Below are 14573 nucleotides of genomic sequence, written 5' to 3' on the forward strand. Positions count from 1 at the left end.
ATGGAAAAGGATAGACCAGATCTAAAAGTTGAAGTTCTAAATTGGAGAAAGGCCAATTTTGACAGTATTAGGAAAGACCTTTTGAAAGCTGTTTGGGGGCAGATTTCGCAGGTAAAGGGACGGCTGGAAAATGGGAAGCCTTCAGAAATGAGATAACAAGAATCCAGAGCAAGTATATTCCAGTCAGGGTGAAAGGAAAGACTAGTAGGTATAGGGAATGCTGGATGACTAAAGAAATGGAGGGTTTGGTTAAGAAAAAGATGGAAGCATATGTCAGGTATAGACAGGATAGTTCGAGTGAATCCTTAAAACAGTAGAAGGGCAGTAGGAGCATACTTAAGAGGGAAATCAGGAGGGCAAAAAGGGGACATGGGATAACTTTGGCAAATAGAATTAAGGAGAATCCAAAGGGCTTTTACAAATATATTCAGGAAAAAAGGGTAACTAGAGAGATAATAGGGCCCCTCAAAGATCAAGATTGTGTGGAGCTGCAGAAAATGAGCAAGATACTAAAAGAGTATTTTGCATCAGTACTTACTGTGGAAAAGGACATGGAAGATATAGAATGTAGGGAAATAGATGGTGACATCTTGAAAAATGTCCAGATCACAGAGAAGGAAGTGATGTCTTGAAACGCATAAAAGTAGATAAATCCCCATGACCTGATCAGGTGCACCCTACAACTCTGAGGGAAGCTAGAGAAGTGATTGCTGGGCCTACTGTTGAGATATTTGTATCATTGATAGTCACAGGTGAGGTGCTGGAAGACAGGAGGTTGGCTAACGTGGTTCCACTGTTTAAGAAGGGTGGTAAGGACAAGCCAGGGAACTACAGACCAGGAAGCCTGATTTCAGTGGTGGGCAAGTTGTTGGAGGGAAACCTGAGGGACAGGATGTACATGTATTTGGAAAGGCAAGGACTGACTAGGGATAGTCAACATGACTTTGTGCATGGGAAATCATGTCTTATGAACTTGATGAAGTTTTTTGAAGAAGTAACAAAGAGGATTGATAAGGGCAGAGTAGTAGATGTAAACTATATGGACTTCAGTAAAGCGTTCGACAAGGTTCCCCATGGGAGACTGATTAGCAAGGTTAATCTCATGGAATACAGCGAGAACTAGCCACTTGGATACAGAACTGGCTCAAAAGGTAGAAGACAGAGGGTGGTGGTGGAGGGCTGTTTTTCAGTCTGGAGGCCTGAGACCAGTGGAGTGCCACAAGGATCAGTGCTGGGTCCACTACTTTTCATCATTTATATAAATGATTTGGATGTGAGCATAAGAGGTATAGTCAGTAAGTTTGTAAATGACACCACAATTGGAGGAGCAGTGGTCAGTGAAGAAGGTCATCTCAGATTACAACAGGATCTGGACCAGATAGGCCAATGGGCTGAGAAGTGGCAGATGGGAGTTTACTTCAGATAAATGCGAGGTGCTGCATTTTGGGAAAGCAAATCCTAGCAGGACTTATACACTTAATGGTAAGGTCCTTGGGAGTGTTGCTGAACAAAGAGATCTTGAAAGCTCCTTGAAAGTGGAGTCGCGGTAGATAAGATAGTGAAGGCGGCGTTTGGTATGTTTTCTTTTATCAATCAGGGTAATTTGGATGGGTATATGAGTAGGATGGTTTTTGAGGGATACGGGCCAAGTGCTGGCAGGTGGGACTAGATTGGGTTGGGATATCTGGTTGGCATGGACAGGTTGGACTGAAGGGTGTTTCCATGCTGTACATCTCTACGACTCTAAGAGGAAGGAGAAGGTTAATGTACGAAGGCTCAGTTAGGGCGCTTGAGAGTTACAAGTTAGTTGTCTCTTCAGGTCTTTCCTGGCTAAGAAGAGCCAGGGGACATGACAAGTCATTGGCAGATGGGATCAAGGAAAACCCTAAAGCCTTCTATAGGTGTATCAGGAATAAAGGAATGACTAGAGAAAGATTAGGACCAATCAAAGATAGCTGTGGGACATTGTGCTTGGAGCCTGAGGAGATAGGGGAAGCACTAAATGAATATTTGTCGTCAGTATTCACTCTGGAAACAGATAATGCTGTCAAGAAGAATACGGAGATACAGACACTTGACTAGACGGGATTGAGGTTCACAAGGAGGTGGTTTAGCAATTCTGGAGAGTGTCGAAAAAATAGCCCCCTAGGCCGGACAGAATTTATCCTAGGATTCTTTGGGAAGCCATGAAAGAGAGTGCAGAGCCTTTGGCTTTGACCTTTACATTGTTATTGTCTACAGGAATAGTGCCACATGATTGGATGATATTAAATGTCCCTTTGTTCAAGAAGCGGAGTAGAGACTACCCTAAAAATTATAGACCAGTGAGCCTTTCTTCGATTGTGGGTAAAGAGTTGGAAAGGGTTAGAAGAGATAGGATTTATAATCATCTAGAGAGGAATAAGTTGATTAGGGACAGTCAACACAGTTCGTGAAGGGCAGGTCATGCCACATAAACCTTTTGGGTTCTTTGAGATGGCGACCAAACAGGTGGATGAGGGTAAAGCGGTTGATATGGAAACATCAAGGGCCAAAAGGCCTGTACTGCGCTGTAATGTTCTATGTTCTAAAGAGCATCTGGATGGGTATACAAATAAGGAGGGTTTAGAGGGATATGGACCAAGTGCTGGCAAATGGGACGAGTTTAGGTTAGGATATCTGATCGGCATGGACAAGGTGGACTGAAAGGTCTGTTTCTGTTGTAATATTAAAAGTTTAAATAGGAATATCTCTTTCGACATTGATGCAATATTAAAGAGTTAGACTGCAAAGCTGAACGTTCTGGAAGTGGGTGGGGGGTGACATTCTGTCTAACAGATACCATGCAGGAATGTCGATGACTATCCATTGTAATTCACACTTCATTTAGACAGACAGTCATTTGCTACTACTCTCCTGTTATTATCAAATTAAACTATCATTCAATCTCTTCAATTCAGAAATGCTTTCTAGCCATCCCCTGAAGCTAGGTATGTCACACCTGCATTGTCTTAGTGAACCACTGAGTCAGGAAATTGTCTGCATAACGATTCCCCAAGATTAGGGCATTTACATTTGCATTATCTCCAAGAATGATCTCATCCTACCATTTTACCTGGGGAACATGTGACTGTGAGAGAGTGGCTGCAGAGTTGTCTTGAGTGGCATGTGACTGTGGGGGAGTGGCCAGAGCATCTGCGAGCATGTCCAACTGACCTGTATAAAGGGAATGTGTTTTCTTTGTTCAGGGCTTCATTTTGACTCGACTTCGTGTGCCTGTGATCAAGGTCAAAAGGGGGTTACCTAGCTTGTACAAGCTTTAATAAACTTGAACTGTTTGCAAAGATTGGTGCGCGTGAATTGCATCTCGTGTGCGAAACCTCAGGAAAAGAACCAGACACCGTGCTGTAAATTTCTATAATTCTATTACTCTAAATGCAGATTTTCATATTTATACGATCTCTAATATGCAAATTTTATTAATTACAATCTGAATTTTATATGATATATTATTACAGTTTTGGTTTTGACGGTATCTGGGATCGTACTACTTTTAAAAAGTTAACACGAATCAAAGGAAAATGGCATAGGAATTAATGATTGATATAATTTTACAAATTTAAGGGCATTACAAACTAATTAAGCACTTTAATCACAGTAGTCATTTAGGGAAACGTTGCAGTCAAAATTTAAACTAAAAATTGCCACAAGCAGAAATTTGGGGAAATGGCCAAACATTTGGTTGACGAGGAAGGTTTTTAGAAGTATAGTTTTAGGAGTAGGTTTTTAAGCAAAAAGGAGGGTCTTGCAGAGCATGGGGTCTTGAAAACTGAAGCCACAGTCACAAATGGCGGAGCTACTATAATCCCAAACGCACAAGAAGCCAGATGTCTGGAAGGCCTGTGGCCTGAAATAGGTAGAAACAAGGCAATGGAGAGATATAAAAACACAGACAGGACTTTTCAAGTTCTGGTTGTTCGTTGACTGCAGGCTGAAGTACATCCGGAGGCATGATTAGTATGTGTGTGCACGCATAGGGCTTCATAACAGTTAACACACAGGCAGAGTTCTCGATCACTCCAGGTTTACAGAGGTTTTTTTGGCCGGGGGGTTGGGGAAAAAGAGGAGAGGAATGAGCCAGGAATGCATTGGAGTTGTCTTGTCTAGATGTAGAAAAAGCATGAAACAAAACTTTCAGCAGTACACAAGTTAATGTAGCTTGCAAGTGGGTGACTTTACAGTGATGTAAATACAGGGTGCTCATGATGGCATAAGGTCAGAAACTCATCTCAGGATCAAACCTGATGACACACAGCAAGCACACATTGACCAGATGACTTGTTAGGATGTGAAATGAGGCAACAGCCAGGGTGAAACCCTTTGCACCGTTTCAAAGAAGAGCAATGGGATCTTGTACATTCAGCTGAGAGAACAGAGGGATCCTTTATTTTCGCCTGAGCCATGTGATGACATTGTGATTTTAAGAGGTGTATTTTGTCCTGTTTCTTTGTGAAGAGCAGTTTTGAGCCATTGGTACCAAGCTGTCTCCTCCATGCAAATAAAGTGAACAGCTTGTGAGGCATTGGCTTTTAAAAAGTTGGAACAACAGAAGGAGCATGAATGGGTGGAGTCAGGCTCCCACAGAACCAGGGTGTTAGTTTAACTTTCTGTAGTTGTTTGGATTTTGAAACTACCATACATCTCTCCCTGCCACAGAAAAACACTTGAATTCTTTCTGTCTCTGCAAAAGCTTGAAGCACTATCGTTAATGCTGGATTTGTGTTTTTCTTTCTATTTGCCTTTGCCAAGAATGTTTATAGGAGGCTGCTACATTGGAACAGCTAATCAATAGGAGTTAACATAATATATTACTTCAAGTATTGCAATGGTCAAGTCAATTTATTTTATCTATACTTTTACTGTAGTGCAAGAATAAAGTGTGTTTTGCTTAAAGCCGAGCAGTTTGACCAATCAAATTGCATCTGGAATGCAATGTCTTACACTTGCCTTTAAATAAGAAAAGGTTACAGTCTCGGCTATCTCTTGGCTACATTTTGAGTTTGTTTGGTCCGGTCCACAACAGCTGAAAGGCGAATCTCCAACAGTGCTGTATTCCATGAGAACCAGTGAACAATCATGTTCTGGAATATCTGGTCAGCATGGACAAGTTGGACCGAAGGGTCTGTTTTTGTGCTGACATCTCTATGACTTTTAAGTTCCTGTAGTAGAAGATGACCATCCTTTGACTCTGTTCGATTACAGTAGATTTTGTTTCCCCATACAAAGTCAAGCGACTGAAAAAATTGCACGTCCTGTGCATTTTTTAAATATCTGTTAAGCAGCTCTGTTCAGGCTTCTGAAACATTATAAAAGTTACATGCATTCCATTACATTTATATTAATTCTCAGCAATCATGAACAGAAGTAGGCAAATGCTGCCTGCATCACAGCTTTACACCTAATTTGACTCCAAGCAACCACTGCTTAGAGTGAGCAAATCATTTCACAAGACATACCCTCTCAAAGTGGTAGAAACCAATCCAACCCGACATTCATTTCTTTACCATGTTTGCCTTACAGTCCCAAGACCAACTTTAAGCAGGTGGTACAGTTTCTCTTTAATTCCTGCCTGAATAAATGTAGTCAGCTCCTGTTTACTTACATATGAGACAGTATCAAACTTTCACTGTTTCTGGGAGGTCTCTTATGAACTTCTTCCCAATCCGTTTCATGATAAACCTGCACATTCCTTTCATCGGTTACAGGAATGAAATCTGACTGCTGATGAACAAAACTAATGGAGGCTTACAAAGATAATTTTGCAACCTCAAAATGGTTTTACAGGATACAAGCATCTCTGCGAAGTCCAACATTTATCGCCCATCCCTAACTGCCCTACAGAAGATTGCGGTGAGCTGATTTCTTGAAACTCTGTACTCCTTCTGATAATAGATACAACCAGTGCTGCCAGAAAGGGAGTTCAAGCATGTTGACCCAGCAACAGTGAAGGAATAATAATTTGGTTTCAAGTCAGGATGATGCCTCTGTTTTCAGTGGTCGAAGAAGTGAATGCTGAAGGTATTGCTTGGAATTAGAATCAAGCAGGCTGCTTCAACCTCAACACTATCACCCACTGATGCAAGATTAAATCCAATACACTTATGACTTGTGCCTTGGAGATGGTGAACCGATTTTGCAGAACCATCAGATAAGTTATTCATCACAGAATTCCAACTTTTGACCTGCTCTTGTAGCCAAAAGATTTATCTGATTACTTGAGTTCAGTTTCTGATCAATGGAATGCTGATAGCGAATGATTTATCTAAGAATACAGGTAACAGTACTTGGAGTATTACATGTCCAAATTTTGTTTTTTAATTCACTTGTGGGATGTGGGCATTGCTTGCTGGGCCAACATTTATTGCCCATCCTGAACGGCCCTTGAGAAGATAGTGATCAGCAACTTCTTGAACTGCAGTCTATCCACAATAGTCTTACGAAGACAATTCCAGGATTTTGACCTAGCCACACGGAAGAAACAGCAATATACTGTATTCCTAAGTCAGGACAGAGGGTGGCTTGGAGAGGTACTTACAGGTGGAGGTGTCCTATATATCTGTTATCCTTCCAAATCTAAGTTCTCATAGTTTTGGAAGGTGCTGTCTCAGGATCTTTGGTAAATTTCTGTAGTGCATTTTGCAGATAATACATACACTGCTGCTGAGTATTGGTGGTGGAGGGACTGAATGTTTGTCAATGTGGTGCCAATCATACAGTTTGCTTTGTCCTCGATGGTGTCAAGCTTCTTCAGTATTGCTGGAACTGCATCCATCCAGTCAAGTGGGTACTTCACCACACTCCTGGCTTGAGCCTTGTAGTTGGGGAAGAGGCTTTGAGAACCAAGAAGCAAGATATTCACCACAGTATTCCCAGCCTCTGACCTGCTGTTCTAGCCAGTGTATTTGTATGGAGTCCATTTCAGTTTCTGGTCAATGGTAATCTCCAGGAAGTTGACAGTGGGGGATTAAGTGATGGTGATGTCATTGAATGTCATATGACAGTGGTTAGATAGTTTCTTATTGGAGATGGTCATTGCTTCATATAGAAACAAAGGTATATAAAAGGAGTAAGCCATTCAGTCTCTTGAGCCTAGTCCATCATTTTTGATTAAGGCCTTTCATCTATCTCAAGGCCATATTCCAATATCCCCTGATATCATCAGTAACTAAAAAAAATTATCAATTTCTTAAACTTACGTAATGATTTGAGTGTCCACAGTCCTATCGAATCAAGAATTACCAAGATTCATCACCACCAAGTGAAGACATTTCTCATCATGTCCTTGTTCGAGACTCGGACAGGGCAAACATCCTTTCTGCATCTACTCTGTCTATCTTGTTAAGATTTATGTCATCTTGTGTTAAACTACCCCTCATTCCTCCAAAGTCCAGAAAATATAGTCTCAGTCTCCTTAAACTCTCCTCTTCAGACAGTTCCAAATGACATAAATCAGTGTGAAGAACCATAAGAACATGGCCTCTTTGACAATCATATTCTTCCTCGGGCAAGAGGCTAAAATTGCATATAATACTTCAGTTGCAGTCTCAACAATGTTCTACACAAGTAAAGCAAGACTTCTTCGTTCCTGCACAGAAACCCTCACAACAGAGGCTAACATGCTGTTCTCCTTGCTGGCTGACTATACATTTTTAGTCGTTATTTTGAGTTACTTGTTATACTTTTAAGTTATAGTTTTGTGCAAGATTGTTGGGTTTCAAAAAAAAACCATAATGGTAAAACAAGGTTGAGTACAGTTTACACAGGTGCAATGACAGAAGTGTAAAAACTCTGCAACTCACCTGTAGAAACATCTCCATCCAGCAAGTTGTCATCCTCCGATCCTGTGAAGTCCATAATGACTCCTGCTCCATCTAGCAGTTCTTCATCACTACTTGCACTGGTTATACTATTGTAACTGTTCCTGTAATATCCTCTAGAAAACAATTGTTCGGACTCCATTTAGCACCTTGATGATCTGAAGAGGCGAGAAATAAACAATTAAACCATCAAGTGCATATTAACCTTGAGTTGCCTTAAATTCCAACCACCTGTACACCTCACCCTATTTTTGTTTTGGAAGAATGGGGCAGCTAACAAGTAAAATGCTGGCAATAAGTACCTAATGGTTCCAATTTCTGCAAAAATAAAGTTAATGCAATATAACAACTCAATTTTAAATAAAAATAAATTTCAAATAATTATGATCACAAAATTTTCACAAATCAGACAGCAATCTTCAGTTTCAAGAGATTAATCCTGTTGTAAAATCTACCCCAAAAACAACACTGAGTAGAAAGGGACAAATTTATTCTGGAACAAATACAGAAGATCCTTATTCTGCACTTGAGCTACATTGTCAAATAGGAAAACTTGGTCAAAGCTTAGATTTAAATCCAGTCCGCAGAAAGTTAAACCTTCTACAAATCTATGTGAAATGAACTGAAACCGGTTCAAACATGTTGATAGAAGATTTGGACACATTCAATAAAAACTTAAATGATTTATGTGACTTTTCATTACATGGTCTTATCACTACTCAAGCTATAGTTATAGTTAACCAAGAACACCTAATTCAGCCCACAAGCAAGCAAAAGGTCGTCTGTGCATACCTGCGTAAAAATTAGAGAGTGGTAGGTGAAGAGAAAGTAGCAAAGCAGCAAATAATTTGAAGCAGGGCAAATACTGTCTCAAGCGTTCCACATCAAAAATTTCTATTCCTGGCAGGAATTTAGAATTTAACCTTATCCTACCACAACATATCACCAATGAATGTCCCCTGTTCTTTCCATCAGCTGACATTTTTTCCATCCTCATCAGTTGACTCAATGTCATACAATTTGCTGTTTCCTTCTACAATCACACAAGAAATAATTCCACATGAATTAATATGAAAATGAATTCAGTGTTCATCACAAAACTCTTTGCAACTGGTATAATATTCCATATCCAACTTTAATAATAACATCATTCATGATGAATTTTGGTGACGAATCTAAATTGAATGAAATGCTGTGAGCTTGTAACTAGCAACTAAAACTGAACAGTTGCATGTCAAATATAGCAGATGCAAACTAAAACTCAATCTGCTTAGTTAAGTTCAATATCTCTAAAGCCATCTGCAAGTGATCAAGCTGAAGTTCATAAATTATGATACTTTCAATTTCCCAAACTAGTTGTCATTCTGATCTATTCAAGAAAGAATGCTAAACTGATAGCTTCGGTCAGTTTGAACTATGGGCTTAAAATAAGCACACATTTCACCCACTGAAGTACCTCAATTGAGAGTGACCAAAATGCTACCTATTTACTATTATATGCCAAGCATGCATAAGCAATCAAGCTCCACTACTCCAACAACCATACCAAAACTGGAAAAAAAACAGCAAGTGCTTGAGAAGGTCAAAGAGAAAACAAAACTCTGAAATGATGGTCATAACAGTAATCAGGATAATGTTGTTGAGGAGAACATTATCATGGACGGACAGGATAAACCTCATCTCCTCCTTTGATTACTTTCTAGAGCAACAAAGCTTTATAAGCAGGTCAGCCATAACTTTCTAAGGAAAACAGACTTAAGGGGCTAAATAACTTACTCCTGTTCTGATTTTCCTTATACTATGTACAATTATGTAGAAACTATAATATTCCCTCTGTATTGCCTCAATATGGAATGCAGAAATTTGATCATTAAAAGCAAGAGAAATCAAACTTGGACAAATACTGATTATCAATCTATTCTCAATTATCAGCAAAACAATCAAAGCTACTTTGATAGTGCTACCAAGCAGCACTTAACCTGTTCAGTTTGGGCCTAGGCCACTCACTCCTGATCTCATTACAGTCTTTGGCAAAATATGGTCAGAATAAGTTGAACTCATTTCCCTTTTCAAAAACTGATACCTTAGACATCAAGGCAGCTTTGGACCAAGTGTATCATCAAGGAGCCTTCGTAAAATTTAAGTCAATGGGATCAAAGGAAAGCTAATTTGGGAATTATACCCAATGCAACAGAAGATGTTCTTGTTGATCAAAGTTAATCATCTCAGCCAAAGAACATGACTGCACAAGTTCCTGAGCAGTGTCCCAGGCCTAATCATCTTCCATCTCTCTTGTCAGAAGTGGAGATGTGCAGTCAGTGAACCATGTTCACCACCATTTGCAACTCCTCAGATACCAAAGTAGACCTGCCCAAATGCAGTACCATCTGGGCAACCATCAGGCTTGGCCTGATAAGTGGCAAGAGACATCAATGGTACACAAGTGCCAGACAATAACTACCTGCACAAGAAAATCCAACCATCATTGAATAATCACGATCAACACCCAGAAACTGAATTCAACTAGCCGTTTAACTCTTGTGGCTACCAAAATAATCAGAAGTTAGGAAGTCTGTGGTGAGTAACTCAACTGTTGACCCCTCAAAGCCTGTTCACCACAAGGTTCAAGTCAACAGTGTGATGGAATACTCTCCACTTGGCTGGATCACAACAAGTCCAACAACACACACACAAGTTTGACACCATCAGGACAAAGCAGCCAACTTAACTGGTACCTATCTAACACCTACACAATTTTACACCAAGCACAGTGGCAACAGCATTTACCATCCACAAACTGCAAGTAACAACTCATTCAGACTCTTTCAACAGTACCTTCTAAACATACAAGTATGACCACCAACCAGCAGATATATGGAAACATCGTCCGGACTTAGAATGATAGTACATTTCAATCTGTGTCACCAGGTCAGAATCCTAGACCTATCTCCCAAACATCATTGTGACTGTACCAGCACCAGAAGGACTACAGCAGATCAAGAAAGCAGGTCATTACTGCTCAAGGGCAATAGATGCTGGCTCAGCTAATGCCCAAATCTCACTTAACATAGAAAAGGTTGCCAGTTGACATAGTGGCCTGTCCCAGCGAAAGTCTACATTTTCAGACACAATGTCGAAACTGACATTAGACATTGTACTTATAAGAATTATAGCGAAGGCAACAGATCGAATTATATTTTACATAGAGTCATAGAGATGTACAGCATGGAAACAAACCCTTCGGTCCAACCCGTCCATGCCGACCAGATATCCCAACCCAATCTAGTCCCACCTGCCAGCACCCAGCCCATATCCCTCCAAACCCTTCCTATTCACTCAACATTTGCACAAATCAGCCCCTTGTTTGCCGACTTGAATCGTTGCTCTTCATATTTAAAAACTTGCACATTCCATACGTTATCCTATCAAGCTGGTATTCAAGCAGTCAATTCGCTTCATCTTAAAATGGTATTATTAACCCTTCCTATGAGAAAAACACTACCAATCTTGTTCTTAACATTGTTGATGTTAATCATGCCCAAATGAATCATACAAATTTTGCCATCCCACCGATCTACTTACAACACTGCTCCTGCAAAAGTAAAACAGCGTCTGTTAGATCAGCAAATATCCATCCACCCTTTACCTAGCATATTCTCCAAAAGCGCTAAGTGACGAATTCCCAGAGTTAAAACAATCAATAACAGAATGTGACACTTTCAATGTCACATGACTCTCACTTTTTTTTTTATTGAGGCATCATAGAATGCATTCTCATCGGATGCATCACAGCTTGGCATGGCAACTGCTCTACCCAAGACCACAAGGAATTACACAGAGTTGTGAACACAGCCATCACAAAATCGAGCCTTCCTTCCAATGATTCTGTCTATACTACCCATTGAGGAGAAAGTGAGGTCTGCAGATGCTGGATCACAAAGTTGAAACTTTATTGCTGGAACAGCACAGCAGGTCAGGCAGCATCCAGAAATCGAGCCTTCCTTCCAATGATTCTGTCTATACTACCCATTGCCCCAGGGTAACAGTGAACATAATCAGAGACCCCGCCACCCTCTTTTGTCTGGCTGATGATACGAAAGTTTGAAAACACACATCAACAGATTTATGAACAGCTTCTTCCCTCTTGTTCTCAGACTTACGAATGGGCTTCTACACCTCCTCTGTGGCTCGAACACTAGATTTGGCTGTATTACCATGATATCCTTGCATAAGGTATGATTTGTCTGGTTAGCATGCAATACAATACTTTTCACTGTATCTCAGTACATGTGACAATAATAAACCAAATCAAAGAACGTGTGTAAACAGAAAGGGGATAATTTCTATCACGGAGAACTTGCTCTTATTACTCCAAACTGGGCTGAGATTAATGGGACAATATTAATAATCATATTTCTTTGAAATGCTTTCAAAACAAATCATGTCTGAATCTTCTCCTTGTTGATTTGCCTCATTTAAAACAGGATAGCAGACACAACAGCAACTTGCATTAAAAAGGATATGAATTCTTTTGGGTTGACAAAGAACATTATAAGTTACATTATAAGTCACCTTGCACACAGCTTATGAAGTTTAAAGGAAATCTGATAGTGTAGTTTGATAACAACATCGCTCCTTTGAACTCTTGGAGTCCAGAAATTGATATTAAATGGAGCTCTGTGCATGAACAAATGCATGAGATCCAATTATATGACATTTTACAGTTGTCTCATCTCACATTGCCTGCACACACAACACTGTTGATGCTGCAAACGAAGAATGTAGAAATCCAGAGACAACGCAAAGAGACATCTTTTAATGACTAATAAGATTCAGCTGATCTAATCATTTCTGAAGTGTTTGAATTATTAACAGCCTGAGACTGTTCAGAATATCGTACATTAGAAAATCGTTTTGTTCCCTGAATTTCTGAAACTCACAGCACAACATGAAATGTCAAGCCGTTTGCAGCATCTATTCCCTATACCAGTTTAGCGAATACAGTTAGCCCCTTAGCTGGCTACAAATATATTTCCAGTTCACACTCTCATGCAGCAGCAGCAAAATCATGCTGAGATGTGACTGGACCCCGTGGGGAGAGTTACTGGAGGGAATGATCCTGATAACCACTCTCGACTCGGAGGTTGAAATGTCTACAGTATACGACTGTCAAGGTGATGGGTCAAGTGCTGGAAATTGGATCTCACGTCGATTTCGAAGACAAGAAGCGTTTTTTTTTAATAAAATTATTTATTCGGCCGGTGGGCCCCGCGGGCTTCTTTCAGTGATTATGTGAATCTGTAATCGAGGTTGCTGGCTGGGCGAAGGCATCCTGCTGCATGTGGAACATGCCCATTCTGCAGCCGGAGGCTCTGCAGCCGGAGGCCCTGCCCCACAACCCCAAAACTAACGGGACAATCGGGCCCACTCAGCTCAGCCCAGCCCAGCCCGGCGCAGCCCGGCTCCTGGCTCACACGGGGCTTGGAGGAGAACCACCGAGATAAAAACAGCGCCACGTCGGCGGGGATAAATAAATAAATAAGCAATAGTTGTACATAAACAGTGGGGATGGGAAGTCGCGTACACAATACGCAAAGCTGTGCCGTTTCTATTACTGTACCTACTCGGCATATTATCCTCCCGGCTCCTGTTGTCATGGCACACTGAGTGAACCGACGCTCTGACATCGCGAGGCTGGGGCTCGCCTCCCCCCGGCCAGAGCACGCGCGGATCGGGTGATCACGTGCACGTGCTCTTCTCTCTCTCTCCCCACCACCCGCCTCGGATGGAGTGCGAAGGGCGGGGAGAGCAAAGGAGAGAGATGCGCATGCCCAGCAACGGCCGCCGGGGCGAAAGACGCGCGCGCGCGCGCGCTCAGGAGGTTGCACCAGTCGGGCAAGGTCAAGAAGAAGTCAAAGTTGAAAATCGCACAACGCCAGGTTATAGTCCAACAGGTTTATTTGGAATCACTAGCATTCGGAGTCTGGCTCCTTCATCAGGCAGCTTTGGGAGAGGATCAAAAGACGCAGAATTTAAAACAAATTATAGCTTTTGCTATAAGTTCTGTGTCCTATGACCCTCTTCCACAACCACCTGATGAAGGAGCAGCGCTCCAAAAGCTCGTGCTTCCAAATAAACCTGTTGGACTATAACCTGGTGTCGTGTGATTTTTAACTTTGTCCACCCCGGTTCAACACCAGCACCTCCGCATCAAAGAAAAGTCACACAATACCAGGTCATAGTCCCAACAGGTTTATGTGAAAACACAAGGTTTTGAGAGCCTCGCTACCTGGATTATACCTCTTCCCACCCTACCTGCTGCAAAAATGCCATCCCGTATTCCTAATTCCTCCACCTCCGCTGTATGTGCTCCCAGGAGGAGCAGTTCCACCACAGAACACACCAGATGCCCTCCTTTAGAGACCGCAATTTCCCTTCCCACGTGGTTAAAGATGCCCTCCAACCCATCTCGTCCACATCCCGCACCTCCGCCCTCAGACCCCACCCGTCCAAACCTAACAAGGACAGAACGCCCCTGGTGCTCACCTTCCACCCTACCAACCTTCACATCAACCAAACCATCTGCTGACATTTCCGCTACCTCCAGAAAGACCCCACCACCAGGGATATATTTCCCTCCCCACCCCTTTCCGCCTTCCGCAAAGACCGTTCCCTCCGTGACTACCTGGTCAGGTCCACGCCCCCCTACGACCCATC

General features: G+C 41.6%; 1 protein-coding gene across 3 annotated transcripts in view; it reads right to left on the reverse strand.

Annotated features, from left to right (window-relative positions):
- The window catches only part of clcn3 (chloride channel 3), a 151385-nt gene extending 137754 nt beyond the window's left edge, over window positions 1-13631 (reverse strand). For 2 of the 3 annotated variants that reach the window (XM_043703439.1, XM_043703457.1), the window contains exons 1-2: window positions 13481-13631; window positions 7839-8014 (exon numbers count right to left, since the gene is read on the reverse strand). In XM_043703439.1, the coding sequence (XP_043559374.1) occupies window positions 7839-7998 (160 nt within the window). In that variant the 5' untranslated portion in view covers window positions 7999-8014; window positions 13481-13631. The remainder of the gene's footprint in view (window positions 1-7838; window positions 8015-13480) is intronic. The other variant, XM_043703467.1, reaches the window with a different exon arrangement.
- Window positions 13632-14573: the final 942 nt, after the last annotated feature.

This window comes from Chiloscyllium plagiosum, chromosome 2 (genome assembly GCF_004010195.1).
Source record: "Chiloscyllium plagiosum isolate BGI_BamShark_2017 chromosome 2, ASM401019v2, whole genome shotgun sequence".
In the NCBI taxonomy this organism is placed as follows: Eukaryota; Metazoa; Chordata; class Chondrichthyes; order Orectolobiformes; family Hemiscylliidae; genus Chiloscyllium; species Chiloscyllium plagiosum.